We start from the raw sequence: 10,991 nt of genomic DNA, 5'->3' as shown, positions 1-10,991 counted from the left end.
AGAGGCTTTCTACATGCAGTATGATGTAGGATGACAGCCGACACATCAGGATTTGTGTTTGCAACAGTAATTGTGCCAAAAAAACATTTAGCAATAGGCATGCGTGTAGTACAGCTAAATTAATCGTCTTCATGTATTAATACGAGTCCTGAGTTTATTAGAACAGCTGATGGTTGAGTCTGAACGTTCTTACAGCAGAGGGTTAACAAGTTAGGTTTATAGAGATCCATGTTCCAGTCTATGTTTGGTATCTAGCTACATGAAGGGAGATGTAACAGTGTGTTGATTGAGAGTCACCTACTCCACCCTGTGGTCAAACTCAAGTATTACAGTTGGTTCACAGGAGTTTTGCTGATCAGACCTGCACCAGTTTGCTGATTGTATTTATTCTCATGACCAGCGGTAACTTTAGCAGGACTCAGTCTTCTGTAGTTTTGGGGGGGATGTTTGAGCCGTTTATTGCTGCATTCAGGTGCTTCTCGGATGGTCCAGAGATGGGAAGTCAATCTATGGACTTTGCCGTATTCATGTGCTTTTAAGCAATAAGATGCTATGACAAACTGACTTTATAAATTTACATCTATCGGTCGCTGTTGACTGTTTTCTGGCCTCAGTGATTGAACTTGTTTTTTGTTTTGACCGAAATCGCGGGAATCAGCCATCATGTGGTGACAGGACATGTGAGTCACGTGTTTCCTTACAGCAGATTCTCAGATACAGATGACACAAGAGTAGCACCATACAGATTTTATTTACAAAAGTACATCATCAAAGTTTCTTTTATACATTCAAGTTCTCTGAAGTAGGAAAAAAAATATGTCACACCTACAATGATTTGGTCTGAACCTTCAGAATTTTCAGTCTGAGCCAAAGTAGAAGGTGCAAAAGGTGCCTTAGTCAGACTATCGATCTAATTTAGTCTGACCCAAAGAGCTGGTTTTGGTCCTGATCAAACTGAACCAGGATTAGTTGGTTTTCAGTGGAAAACATTTTTTTTGTGCATTGTTTGGACTTTCTGACCAATTGTAGGAAGTTGAGACATTAAACAATAGAAGAAGAAAAAGAAGAGGAAGCATCTCACAGGACTGCTTGTCGTCTTCACCTCCGATATGAACCTTGAACGATGAGGATGTTCATTTGGTGCATTGGAACTAGTTTGGAGTACTGCGCCTGAAGTTCATGATGCTGGTAGTAAAACCATGATGATATTACAGAAGTCACAAAATTAACCAGTTCATTCATTTTCTCTATTGAAACAAGAAGATTACTACCTGCTCAACTGACAACACGTCTGTTTTATTTTACAGGTGAGAATTTACTATTATCATCATCACATGGTCTGACTTGCTCCTCTTCACCGTGAAGTCACCGTACAATTTTTTATCTGAAATATATAAAGTCCTTCAAAAAAAAGCAAACCTGATGTTTATCTCTCTGCAGTGATTAGAGGCAGGACGTTCTGGTCCCAGTTGTCGCCCCAGCGCTGCCCTCTGCTGGTGCGGAGGTACCTCCTGAACGAATCCAGTCTGCCTGCTGAACTGGGAAACTCTGACAGGAGAGACTGCAAACACAAACAAATCGGAGCAGCATGGCTCATTTAAAAGAAGATTAAACTTGTACCTTTATCATCATGAAGTTCCTTAGAGAGTGAGATCGGGGCTGAATCTTTTTATTTCAGTGATAAAAAAAAATTGATATTGAAACATTTATTTCTCACCTTGAGCTGCTCAGCGAGCTCCTGAGAGTCAGTGAAGATGAGTCCATTCTCCTTGTCTTTGACCAGCTCATGTAAACTGAGGAGAACAGCTGAGTTAGCACTACGCACGCACGTTTCCCAAAGATCTATCGCCAAAGGAACGCCAGTCTCAGAATTTGATGTGAAAATCTTGTAGGTTTTTGGTATTTTTCTGAATCTCAGAAATGGACACAGATTATTTTTTGCTAAACACAAGACAACAATTCTCAAATTGACCCTAAGGTCGACATTTCCTACAAATGCTGGAAGTGGTTGACCATCACAACAGAGTGGGCCAGTAGGCCAATCAGAGCAGACTAGTGTTATAGACACATTAACATTATTTAGATGAGCAGAATATGTCTCCTTTAAAACAAATGAGGGCCAGGAATGAAAAGTGATGCACATCCATCTCCAAATTTGGGCATGTTCTTGAACTCAACTACACACCTGTACAGATTTGTTCCACGACCAGACAATGAACCATAAAACAACACAATCAAACATCAATAGTGAATTAAAACAAACAGTGGCAGAAAATGAATGTGGTTGCATCAGCGTCAGGTGAGTTCACGTCTGCAGCCATTCACTCCAACTCTCACTTTACGTCTCTGTACCAGAACGTTTATCCATTCAAATCCCCGTTCTCCCTGTACAGTGCTCACCAGTCGAATTTGATGGCGCAGACGGGCAGACAGCAGCCGAACATGTCCACCACCTTCATGGGCAGATCCAGACCGCTGGACGACATGTGGAGACAAACACCCAGGTCTGCTGAACCTGGAGAACAGACGCCTGAGTGTGACTTAACAGGCTAAAGTAGTGAGACTCTCCTTTTTCATGTCATAAAACTGATTTAAACTGATTTATTTCATGTTGAGGCCACTGTTTGTATATGTTAATAACAAATACAGTAACTTTACACAATACCTTGTCGTCATAAATGTTTATTTTATTCTTGAATTCTGAACCAATTGTTTTATTTTGCCTGAAGTGTATTTCACTATGAGTTTGTTGTAACAAAGGGTTGGAAGTAGCTGTTTCAGAGAAAAATACTGTATGTGTGGTTCTTTCAGTGTTTGTTCAAGAGTAACTGATTGTTTAAATGTCTTAAGCCCCAAATCTAACACAGTCTGACGTTGACTGGGAAACATTTAATGCTGTAATATTGTTTAATAAATATAATGCAGAACTCCTAAAGAGAGCCACGAACAAGCTTTAAGCTCTAAGTCAATCTGTTATCACCTGATATTAAAATGTGTCTTCATGGAAAAGTGAATAGAGACTGTAGGGGAAATTCACTCAATACAAAAAGTAACACATCGCCCAGGACTACAAGATAAACAGCTGGGATAAATGGATGTTATTCTGAAGCTAAAATAGCAAAAACAAATATGGGGAACACAAACAGAATTGGTTAATGAAAACTGAGAGAACGGATGGACTGAAGGAGGTGTAACACCCAGAATATTTTCTTGTTTGGATTATTAATGATGAAAATATCAATAGAAGGAGAGAATACAAAAAATGTGTCCTCAGAGTTTCTACAGGTTTAAACAAGTCACATTCAACCCCAATTAATGAAATGTATGACCTATGTCAAGTAAAACAGATATGAATGAATATCAGAGTCCCAGAGGTATTTAGAATTTGCCCATAACTGAAGATAAGGTGAAATAGCTGAGTAGAGAATAACCCTGGAAACCCCACGTTATCTCACAAATAACAGGCGGAGTCAGTGGGTATCAGTCTACAGACAAGGTAAGTGTACCCAGATCTATTCTGACTGGAGTGTTCAGTTCCACATTGGTCTTCTTTGGAGTATTATTAAAGCATGTTAATATCTGTGGAGACATTACAACATGTAGACCCCAAAACATTTCTCTTAAAACTAAAATATTTTTCTCTTAAAAAAAGAAAGAATTTTAAATCACAACAGAAGTGGAATTAGATGAGTTAACATAGTGATATCGAAACGTATTAAAGGCCTAGTATGTCATATTTTGAAATATTTAACAATTGGTGTTAAATCGTTGTCAGATAAACACGCGAGTGTGTGAGAGGTGCTGAACACAAACTTCTTGTTTCAATCTTACCTAATAAAACAGGATAATCTTCTGCCTCCAGCCAGGGAGTGCAGATCTTCACATGCTCTAGATTGAGAGAGTCTATCAGCTTCCTGTAGTGTTCTTTCTGAGGACCTTTACCTGCACACACACAAACACACACACATAAATAAATAAAACAAAACCACTCTGACATCAGTGATGGACTGTGAGGCGGCAGGGCAGCTCACCTGTGATCGCACAGACTAAAGATGGTAACGAAGCTCCATCTTTAATGAACCCTTCATACTCTGTAGAGAACAAGTGTTTTGTGATGAAACAGGCTGAGATGCATTACAGGCTCCATGTGTAAGAGCATCAGTTAAAATCCAGTCATACCTTCAAGAGCCTTCAGCAGGACAGAGAAGTCTTCATCCTCTGTGGAAAGAAACAATGTCTTAGATTTTTGACTAACTACAGACTATTAAATTCAGTCAATCAATCAAAGTTAACTTGAAATGAAGCCAAAACATCTTAGATATGAACACTGCCATTGTGCATCAATTACATCATTGGAGTCAGTCTCAGCTGTCAATCAGGACATCTCTGCTTGTTTGTATTTAACCAGGTAACTCATTAAAACCAAACTTATCAGAAACATGAATGCTTGAACAAACATCAGTGTGATAAGAACTGCTTTAAGTGACAGAAAGCATCTTTGAGAAAATCTATTTTAACGTGTAAGTTTGATATTGACACTTTGGCGTCCCTTTTCGAACCTATCATCTCTGTTTACAGTCAAGGTTAAAAAATAATTAATTAAAAGGGTTATAAAAACGAATGTTATTGATAAATAAAGGAATTAAATAAACAACTTTATGAGAGAACCTTGGGAAGACTTAATGTCTACAATCTAAACTCTCATCCTGAGACTCCTGTGAGTCTGAAGAGGCAGGTTGTATGTTTATGTCAACAGATCACTCTCAGCTGCTCTTAGATCCTCAGCATAAACTGATGGAGCCGTGAGAACCGGAGGACCTGAGGAGTCGTACTGGTTTATAACATCTTCCTCTGACCTGTCCAGCTGGTGCTACTGACCAGCAGAGCCGGCCGCTCCTTCCTCAAGGTCACAGATACGTCAGTGAGATCACGGACTGAGAAGATCGAGTTCTCCGCCTCCACCTCCACATCCTCAGAACTGAAAAAATACAACAGGTCAGTCAACATATTTTACTGCAGCTGAACCAACCTCAGACTTTCTTTACTTCTAAAGAAAGAAAAACAACATCACATACAATAGTTACTTTGTAGCAGCTTGTTCGTACCTTGTTTGCACAAAATGACGTCAACAATAACATTGCTGCATCTTTTGGGTTTATAATCATATAAAATAGAAATGTTGAGTGTATTACAGGAACCGTGACATGTTCATTTGTGTTGTCGAACCGCTCACCTTCTGTGCTGAAACTGAGGATAAGTGTTGGCCAGTCTCACGAAGAGCTCGTGCTGCAGCTTCAGTGGAGTCTCTCTGAAGATGGAGGCTGGTCTGTCGTAAAGAGTTGTCGCTCTGCAAAGATCGAAAAGGTCGACACTGTCTGTACATCGTCATGTAAACAGCATTTGTAAGAGTTATCACTCCAGAACCCTCAATCTGAATTTAACCAGGGTCACTTCAACAGTTCAGAGCAAAGTATCTTAGCAGTATAAGGTGCTGGAGTCAGTTTTAACTTTCATTTATATACTGTTAACATAGTTTTAGTACCAGAACATATCTGACATTGTCAGATTCATTACTGAACGGCCGGAACAGTTAAACTGTCGCTACACGGTGACATGTACATTAAGTAAAAAAATAAATCATACTTGATGCCCCAGTTTTTCTGCAGGTCGTCCTTCATGGCGTTGGTAACACACAGGTTGTGAGTGGCCAGAGGGCCGAAGAAGTGCTCGTACCTGGAGGAAAAGAAGAAGACAACATCTAAACATCTGAACTTTGTCAGGACATCACTGCACTTGATGGCTGGTATGTATTACAGGGATGTATTAAGAATTCTCCACCTAGAGAAACTGACTTTCATCCTTCATGACAACATCCAGTGATTTAGGAAGATATGAAAACCAGTCTTGGACACAGTTAACTCCTCTGGCCTGGACTTTGTGAGTAAGCAATTAGAATTTAACTATGGCATTATTCTTGTTTCCCTTTTGTTTTGTATCATGGCTGAGAACTTGTGACTCTCGCTGTTCTAGTGTGTTCTATTAAAATAATTCAAATACTATGGGGGAAAAAGTGGTACTGTGCATCATTGGAAGTGTATGTAACCCTTAACAAGGCTTCTCTGAATGAAAGATCGAACAAAATAAAGAAATGAAGGGTTTGATTGTATACACATAAATCATACAGCATATATCAGACCTGTGCTTTACATGGTCAAGATATATAAAACACGAGCCGCTACAGACGACTTTCAATAGCATTATTTCAACCAGGTTTAGTAAACCACCACCATCAGCCACACTGTTGCAGTACTGACCACTTCGCCAATCTGACCACCGGGTGTCTCTGTCCGTGACTCAGGGCCATGATGGTGTAGCCATAGTTGTGCCAGTCGATGATCAATCTGCTGCCGCGCAGGACACACACTAACCAGGCCACTGCGATAGTGGGCAGACCAGGGGGATTCTGGGATACAGACAGAGTCATTAACAATAACAGAGAAAATTCTGCAAGGAATCCCACTGAGTGGATTACATTAAATTCATAAAAGCAGAATATACAGTTGGGCAAAACAAATTCAAGCAATAATATGCAACACAGAAGCATAACACAGCAGCTTGATACAAATGAGTTTCATGGTTCACTGACTTGGAATAGGGAGAGCAGACCCTCTATCATTCCCGCTCCTCACCCTAATGTCTGTACTTATAACTTTAGTGAGAGTGTCTGAGAAGTGTGGAACTGACTGAAGCTGCTTTCAGACATGCACTGAACTCTAGACAATCTCTACACAATCTATGGAGGGGCTGTATGTCAGAACGCAATTGTCAGTAAGTGGCTCTGGACGTTCTCTAGTTTCTACAGCCAGTCCTATACACGTATAAGACACTGACAAAGATGTCAAGAGAGTTTGTGCTGATAAGAATCGACGCCAGCGTTGATGTGCTGTAAACAAAATCACACGATATCCGCAGCAGAATGAATGCATTACATCCTGACTCTGCTTACATCTCCACCCCTTGCCTGAATCCTGCAGAACATTTAGTTGCTGTTGTTAACGCACCTGGGCAGAGGAGCCCTTTGCTGTGTTATGCACGTGTGAAAAGAGAAGTGCGGAGAAAGTCTGTAAATATTTCTCTGGAGCTCCTCCACAGGACAAAACAGCTATATTGTTGCTTTATAGTTAAAGTGATGATGAGAAACAGGGCTGAAACTAACATTTAGTTATATTTATCATGGTTTATTGAATGTCTAGTGCTAGTGTGTGTAAAAACAGAAACAAAAATGAGGGGAAAAGTAATCACATATAGATGAATTATCTATTGATTAAATTATCAGGAGAATAACGGTTTCAAATGATTTACAGTGCATATCTGAAGGAAACTTCACAGAAGAAATCGTTTCCATCACAGTTTGCGCTGCTTTCCAGGTTCATTCATCGGTAGAAACATATCGTTCATCAACTTTCAGAATGAAACAAACCTGCAGTAGAATGTGAGAATGCAGTTCCATCCTCAGCAGCACAGAGCAAAGCTGCAGACACTGAACAATCACCTTCGTCACATACGTGAGGAGCTTTGGTCCCACTGAAGAAAATAAAGCAACAACACGGAAGAATAAATCTACTGAATACAGCTGTTAAAAAAAAAACAAAGAGATCCCCCTTGATGTGGAACCAGTTACCTCGAACACCTTTCACCTCTGCTATGGGGACTATCCTGATTTTATCCTCTCTCAGGACGTCCTGGTGAGGTTTGGAGTCTGAAATAAATGTCAGAGAAAGCATCCGTCATTTTTACAGGTCAACTGATAAGGCAAGTTTTTAATCTTTAAGCTTAAGCAGGGGATGCAATACCATTAAAGTACATTTAAATTTGCTGCTGTATTCTCTCGGGCAAAGTCTTTCTAAAGCTCTACCCCACTTCTTGTGTGCAGGTGTTTCTGTTCATGAACTGATGTTGGCACATAAGCCAACAGTAAACATCTAGACTAGATCATGTGGACATTGAATATGGTTCAGCTTTTGTACTACATTTGAGCTTGAGATGGGTGCTTCAGATATTCATACTTATGCAAGTCGAACAGCTGTGAGCTCAATTAAACCAATGAAGTTGTGGGTCTTTGTATGAGATCTATGCTGACTGATTTGTGCTTTGATAAGAAGTCGATGATCAAATGGATCTCAGATCTTTAGTAAAGACTTTAACTGCAAAAGCCTCTGTATCAGTGTGCTTTAACTAACAGAGAGTAACAGATTACTGACTGACACTAACACTGTGTGTGTGTGTGTGCGCGTGTGTATTTCAATAGTTATGAGAGTCAAGCTGTCTTATCTGATGGGCAGCCAGTCCCATCCCCTGCAGGACACCATCACAGCACTGGGCAGCTCCTTCAGAGACAGACTGATTCAGCAGAGGAATGTACAGCTAGCTCTGCTCCCAGTAGAACTACACGCACCCATTATGGACTGTAACTTTAACACTTGTTAAACTCTCCTAACTGTCCAATATTCATTCTGTCTGTGCAATACAATGGTTCATGTGCAATCCATTCACTGTACATATTCTCACACTGTACATGTGTTCTTGTTTTTACACTATATTAGTTTTTATTCCATTTGTATATAATATATTTCCTTCCAGTATTATTATCATCCTTATACTTAAGTGTGTTACTTATTATTACCTACTGATGCCTTGTTTTGACTCTTGGTGCTGTAATATTGCAAATTTTGTAGGACTAATAAAGGAAACCCTTATTTTATCTTTTGATTCAATACGATCATTGTGAGGACATTTTGGCTGGTCCTGGCAAATTAAAAAGGGCTTTTTTGGGGTTGGGATTAGGTTAGGCATTTACTTCTGATGGTTATGCCAATGAATGTTCCCCCTACAACTAGAGAGAGACACACGTGTGTGTATGGGTGTGTGTGTGTGTGTGTGTATGTGTGTGTGTCCGTGTGTGTGTGTGTCCGTGTGCCCGGGTCCTGGATTCTCACCTAAAAACCCGACAAACGTCACCTCATATCCATGTCTGCTCAGGGACAAGCAGTGGTACTGCATTCGGGGGCTGCGACCGATGTCCCCCAGCACCAGCGCGCACACCCGCCGCTCGGTCCCGGCGTCCCGCTGCCGCAAACTCCGCAGCCACAGCAACAACAGCCCGGACACCACCGTGAGACCAACGAGCCGAGGTGACACCGGCCTTGTCACACAAAACACCGCAAAAAGTGCCGCGACCAGCGCAAAGAGAGTGAGACAGGACGAGCCGGTGCAGGGCGACGCCATGTTTGTTTGCAACTAGTGATGACGTGGCCCAGGGAAAGGGGAGGGACTTCAGGTTTAAAGGGACAGTACACCGTGAAAGACAAAATAATGTGGTTTACTAACAACTGCGTCACGAAGGAAAGAGGTGAAGCAGTGAGGAGTTAGGAAACAGGGAGGAAATCTGTGTTGTAGAAAGTGAACCCAGAGTTAAAGAAAATTTCCTGTCAAGAGAAAAGATTTCAGTTCGTGCAGTAACAGAGTACAAAGTACCTGTTATATTGTCGTCTAAACCTTTGTGAGCTTCATGATCTTGTCCAACTGTTTGTGCACTTCACATGACTTTTTAACTGTCTGTTCTACCTACAAGGGGAAAATAAACAATGCGATTTCCTGTTTTTCAGTTCCTGTCGCTACCCAGAACCGATCTGATCTGGTTGGGACTATTGCCTTAGTTCTCCTATTAACGATGCTTGAACTAACTGTTCTCTGTCGACATTCTGAGATCCACGTGACTCTGGGTTGATCCTTTCTGCAGAAAGTTCCAGTAGAACACACAGAGACACCTTGGTGATTCAGTCCTTTTGATATTCAGACTTCCACCACATCTGAGAGAACATTTAACCCGGAGTTACTCACAGCAAGTAACACAAGAGATTCCTGTCCAAATAAAAAATAAACCAAACAATAATATAAACACTTGAGGAATATACATGAAGAAAACCTTACATGGTGGAGAATTTCTCTTTGCATTCCACGATCGTATTTGTATTGTATTCAGTTCAGTTCTGATGATAAGATTTAGTTTTAAATTTGTATTTAGTTCTGATGATGATATTTATATTAAAGTTTAATGAGGATATTGTGAAATATAAGTTCATAAGCTTGTGATTCACTGGACAGATTTGACAGAGCAGAAATCTGGCCTCAGACAATCATGTGAGGATGTGAGAACAGTTCTAGATCGTGTCACAGCAATAAAACAGCTGGTTTGTTTTTTCCTCAATATATTTTTGTGCCTTTCTTTTTTTTTGTATAATAACTGCCCAAATGATTTGTTGAACCACATTTTCCCCTTTCCTTTCATAAAGGAGGATCTGGTGTTTGCTATTTTAAAGTCAGGGAGCACTGAAGCTCCTTTACTTATCATTGAAAGTATTTAAAGTATTTGAAGTATTTGAAGTATTTGCAGATCCTGAAGTATTCGCAGATCCTTCCTTAATTAAATGGAAGTTTCTAACCTACCCTGAGTCGAGCTAAAATATTGACGGGATCTTGATAACACGACTCCACTCCACAATCACTAGATACTGACTCCAATTGTTATTAGCACAAGATGGCAGTATTCTTATTCATTATATTTTGGCTTCATTTCTGGATAGGAGGAAGAAGTGGAGATGTGTCGTCCGTCTATATTGGCAGCCTATGGTTTAAATATCAACTGATAAATTACTTAGTGCTTTATTCTGTTTATTTGTGATGAACTTCAATGTAAAAAAAATGTCTCTAGCTAGTTCTAGCTGTTCTTATTTTTATTGTCAAATTAGAACTAATTCCAGCCCATAAACGGATTATTTTGCATTTCTACATTCTGTTTTACAAAGTGTATATCAGGAAAATATATAAGGTGATCTACTAAAACATAAATATATCACACAGTTAGCTAACATAGCTTATTCAATCTATGTTAAGCCCCAGTGTTGCACCTGTGAGTGGATATAGCCTTGGTA

General features: G+C 40.1%; 1 protein-coding gene across 1 annotated transcript; it reads right to left on the bottom strand.

The window, feature by feature from the left end:
* Positions 1-732: 732 nt before the first annotated feature.
* alg1 (ALG1 chitobiosyldiphosphodolichol beta-mannosyltransferase) lies at positions 733-9,570 on the bottom strand. Its single transcript, XM_053443169.1, is given in 15 exon segments — positions 733-1,561; positions 1,718-1,793; positions 2,401-2,515; positions 3,832-3,942; positions 4,032-4,091; positions 4,180-4,218; positions 4,857-4,978; positions 5,234-5,347; positions 5,644-5,733; positions 6,315-6,463; positions 7,481-7,584; positions 7,682-7,759; positions 8,997-9,300; positions 9,302-9,331; positions 9,556-9,570. Coding segments are annotated over 15 exon segments (1,542 nt in total). The 3' UTR covers positions 733-1,426.
* Between the last annotated feature and the right edge of the window lie 1,421 nt (positions 9,571-10,991).

Source organism: Pleuronectes platessa, chromosome 16 (assembly GCF_947347685.1).
Source record: "Pleuronectes platessa chromosome 16, fPlePla1.1, whole genome shotgun sequence".
NCBI lineage: Eukaryota > Metazoa > Chordata > Actinopteri > Pleuronectiformes > Pleuronectidae > Pleuronectes > Pleuronectes platessa.
This window is presented reverse-complemented; position numbering and strand designations above follow the sequence as displayed.